The sequence below is a fragment of the Mandrillus leucophaeus genome, unplaced genomic scaffold (assembly GCF_000951045.1).
Source record: "Mandrillus leucophaeus isolate KB7577 unplaced genomic scaffold, Mleu.le_1.0 Scaffold46, whole genome shotgun sequence".
NCBI lineage: Eukaryota > Metazoa > Chordata > Mammalia > Primates > Cercopithecidae > Mandrillus > Mandrillus leucophaeus.
In genome coordinates this window covers 539,872-543,411 of record NW_012104920.1, presented here as the reverse complement: position 1 = coordinate 543,411, position 3,540 = coordinate 539,872, and the positions used below count along the sequence as shown (strand labels likewise).

Below are 3,540 nucleotides of genomic sequence, written 5' to 3'. Positions count from 1 at the left end.
TACAAAACATATTTTATTACAAACCACTAAATACAATGCGGATAATCCCAGACTCAAGACGTAATTATTCCAACACATATCCTCCAGCAGAAGCAGTTTCCGAGGGGAGGACTGAAGCCTATGCCTTCCTTCTTCCAGGAATACGAAGCGGCCCTTGCCCCTGTAGCCTTCGTCCTTAGGTTCCCGTCATGAAGGTGCTCAGAAAGGTTTCTTTTTCAGCCCAAAGACGGTGACGACTAAAGTCATTTCAGTGACAGCTGGAAGGGCACTACCGAGGCAAGTGGTAGATTCAGAAACCCTTTCAATATAAATACCCAAATCTCCAAACCAGAGACCCCACCCCTGAAAGTGTAGGACAGGTGGCATGGGGTAGGGAATGAAAATTCAAAAGACTACAGGATGTTAAGTGGATCTGGTATCTCACACATAGAGGAAAGGGCTGGGTGGGGGAAAAACCCTCAGGTTTAGGGTCAGCCTTCCTCCCTCATTCCCGAATATTGGATGCTACCACACCTGCAGAAGACAAAAATGTACCAATACGTAGTGCACTCCCAACGCTCGAATATGAAGAAGGACAGGGCCACGGATGCACTACAGTGAGCCCCAATGGCTTGGGAAGGCACCAGAGTTAAGGAAAGTCTTTGGATCGACAGATAGTGAGGGGTCAGAAAAGGCCAAAGGCCAGTGGTGGGGTTGGCATCTGCATTCAGGTTCATCGCTTGCTCCCTCACCATACTGCAAGGGCTAGAGTCAGGATCCCCGACTTCTGAATTTTAGGACAGTCATGTGAGGAGAGACCAGAAGTGACTGAGCAGATGGGATCTCAGGCTACCCTACCCCATATCTAGGGGCCAGCCTGGATCCTTCAGATGAGAGGTAAGAGTAGGCTCTCCTGCTATGCCACACAGGAGTGCTGACAGCGACTTGATATGCGCTGGAATCAGCCTCCAGTGTCCTGGTCCTCCTGGTCCACAATTCTCTGACCCATGTGCCTGGCTTTCTTTGCCTCTTCTGAGTTCCCAATGTGCTTTATATCTTTCGTTTTTTGCCAGAGTCTTGCTCTGTCGCCCAGGCTGGAATGCAGTGGCACGATCTCAGCTCACTGCAACCTCTGCCTCCTGGGTTCAAGCAATTCTCCTTCCTCAGCCTCCTGAGTAGCTGGGATTACAGGAGTGCACCGCCACGCCCGACTAATTTCTGTATTTTTAGTACAGACAGGGTTTCACTATGTTGGTCAGGCTGGTCTTGAACTCCTGACCTCAGGTGATCCACCTGCCTCGGTCTCCCAAAGTGCTGGCATTACAGGCGTGAGCCATCGCACCCTGCCTGTGCTATCTTTACACACTCCCATAGCACAGTGCTTATCACACTGAATTACAGATGTGTATCTACCTCCTCCTCATGGTTTAAAAAAAAAAAAAAAGTGGAGTTTTTATTATTACTATTTATTTTGTAGACACGGGGTCTAACTATGTTGCCTCCTGCGCGGGCCTCCCACAGTGCTGGGATTACAGACGTGAGCCAACGTGCCTGGCCAAAAACTGTATTTTACTCTCATTTCGGAATTTTAAGTGCCTAGTAAACAGCAGGATTTAGCACATGGTTGAAGATCTTTGAACTGGAGAGACTGGCTACAGCAGACACTATTGTGTCAGGTGGCTGAAGGGAGTCCTGATAGAAATGGGTCGTGTGGGAAAGGTGGGCAGGCAGAAAGGATACAGATGAGGCTCTGGGTGCTGTTGAACATGGAGACTCCTGAGAGGAAACCGGCCAGCTCCACTGCAAAGAGGCCCAGGGTGACAGAAAGCGCGGCCACCAGCCTGCAGAGAGGAAGTGGACTGGCCCAGGCCTTTGGACTTCTTCTAAGACCCCTCCACTCCCACCACCTCTTTGTTCTGGCCACCCCGTCCCAAGAGCTCACTGAATGTCCTGCTTGTCATACTCCTCGGGGGTGAACCTGAGAGGCAGGCAGGCCTGAATGTTGCTGTCCTGGGAGCAGGGCAGAGAGGAAGAGAAGTGAAAAAGGGGCAGGCTGCTGGGCAGGCCTGGGGGCGGCGGAACACGAGAAAACCCAAGTGGGTAAGACACTGGGAGAGGGGCAGGGTGGGGCGGGGACGACTCCGAGATGGGAATGGGGGCGGACGGAGGGCAGCCGTGGGTCTTACCCGGGACCAGAATAAGGTGATGACGACCACCAGATGCGCCAGGAGCGTCAGGAAGCGAGAGGGCACAAGCCCTGAGACCCGGCCCATGGCCCTTGGGAACAAGAGCGGCGGTCTCTGAGGCTGGAAGTTCAGAGACTGCGACTCCCGAAGTCCACCAGCAAGCGGACAAATCTAGACGAACTCCTCCTTTCCGCCAGCTCAGGCACCGCCCAGTTGCCTTGGTAACCGCGTACGCGGGCGTGCTGCCGCGTTCTCGGAAAACCTCGCGAGAGCAGTACATTCTCCATCTGCTGTGGGTCTTTCGGGGCTAACTCAGGTCAGGGGTACCGGAAAGAGCTTCTAACCCAATGGCTGGGTACCCGTGCGCAGCCAGGCCCTTTGTTTCTCAGAGGGTGAGGGGTGGCACAGCCCCGCAGCGCCCGATCTGCCCACGCAGGGCCGACGAACGGAAACCCACCCTGGCCTAGCCTGGGGACACCTCTGCTTCCGCGGTTGCCCACGCCGGGAGCGGCCCCCAGCCCCAGCTACGCTGCCCAGTTGTGGATCACTTGAGCTCACTCCCACCGCCACGCCGGGCTGAGGTCCCCGCCATGCCGAAGACTCACACCCGCTCCCCTTCCCCTTCTCCTCATGCCTTTAACTTCCCACCAAGCTGGGCCTGAGAAACAAGGGACCCGAACGTGGAGAGGCCGGTGTTTCTGGACTGCTCGGCAGTTACAGATTGTCACAGAGCCCCTGGTTGTCTGAGGACCCTAGGTCTGAACCTTCCTTGAGGAAGACTGATTTCTCTCAGACTACTTTGCTCAGTTTGGTGAAGGATTTGCAGGGTGCAAAAAGTGGTCAGCGTCCTTAAACTAGCGTGGGAATAAGAGCAAAGCAAGGTGGCTGGAAAGGTGGGAGTGGACGAAGGGAATGGTACAGTCCCTGCGTCTCTGGGAGGCTTGGAGCCTACGGGAAGGGAAACTCAACTTAGATTTCTTTATCTCTTGGAGGTGCTGGACCTCCGACATTGCCCAGCTACAGTCCAAGAAGCTCTTATCACCGGCGACGTCATGACCTTTGGGCCTCAGCGCAGGTCCCTGCGGATCTGAAAGTTCTTCTCTAATTGCTCAGTCAAGTCCCACCCTCAAGGAAACTCCCGGCCCATTTCCCAGGAGAACAATCTCTTCCTACTTCCCAGCCAGACTAAAGTACAAGCCCAAGAGGCATTTCTCATTCCTTCAACAAATATTTTTATATATTTATTTATTACCTAGTAATAGTATTCTAGTCAGGGAGATCAACAGACATGCAAACAAATAAATCCGTAAGGTAATAGGTGCTACAAACAGGGATACGCGGGCCAGGCACAGTGGCTCACGCCTGTAATCCCAGC

General features: G+C 53.5%; 1 protein-coding gene across 7 annotated transcripts in view; it reads right to left on the bottom strand.

The window, feature by feature from the left end:
• Positions 1-2,364, bottom strand: part of TMEM107 (transmembrane protein 107) — a 3,894-nt gene extending 1,530 nt beyond the window's left edge. The window contains exons 1-5 of one of the 7 annotated variants that reach the window (XM_011994509.1): positions 2,166-2,336; positions 1,922-1,989; positions 1,720-1,820; positions 514-610; positions 1-268 (exon numbers count right to left, since the gene is read on the bottom strand). In XM_011994509.1, the coding sequence (XP_011849899.1) occupies positions 199-268; positions 514-610; positions 1,720-1,820; positions 1,922-1,989; positions 2,166-2,252 (423 nt within the window). In that variant the 5' untranslated portion in view covers positions 2,253-2,336 and the 3' untranslated portion in view covers positions 1-198. Of the gene's footprint in view, positions 269-513; positions 611-1,719; positions 1,839-1,921; positions 1,990-2,165 lie in introns of all 7 variants that reach the window. The other 6 variants (XM_011994507.1, XM_011994512.1, XM_011994508.1 and 3 more) reach the window with 6 other exon arrangements.
• Between the last annotated feature and the right edge of the window lie 1,176 nt (positions 2,365-3,540).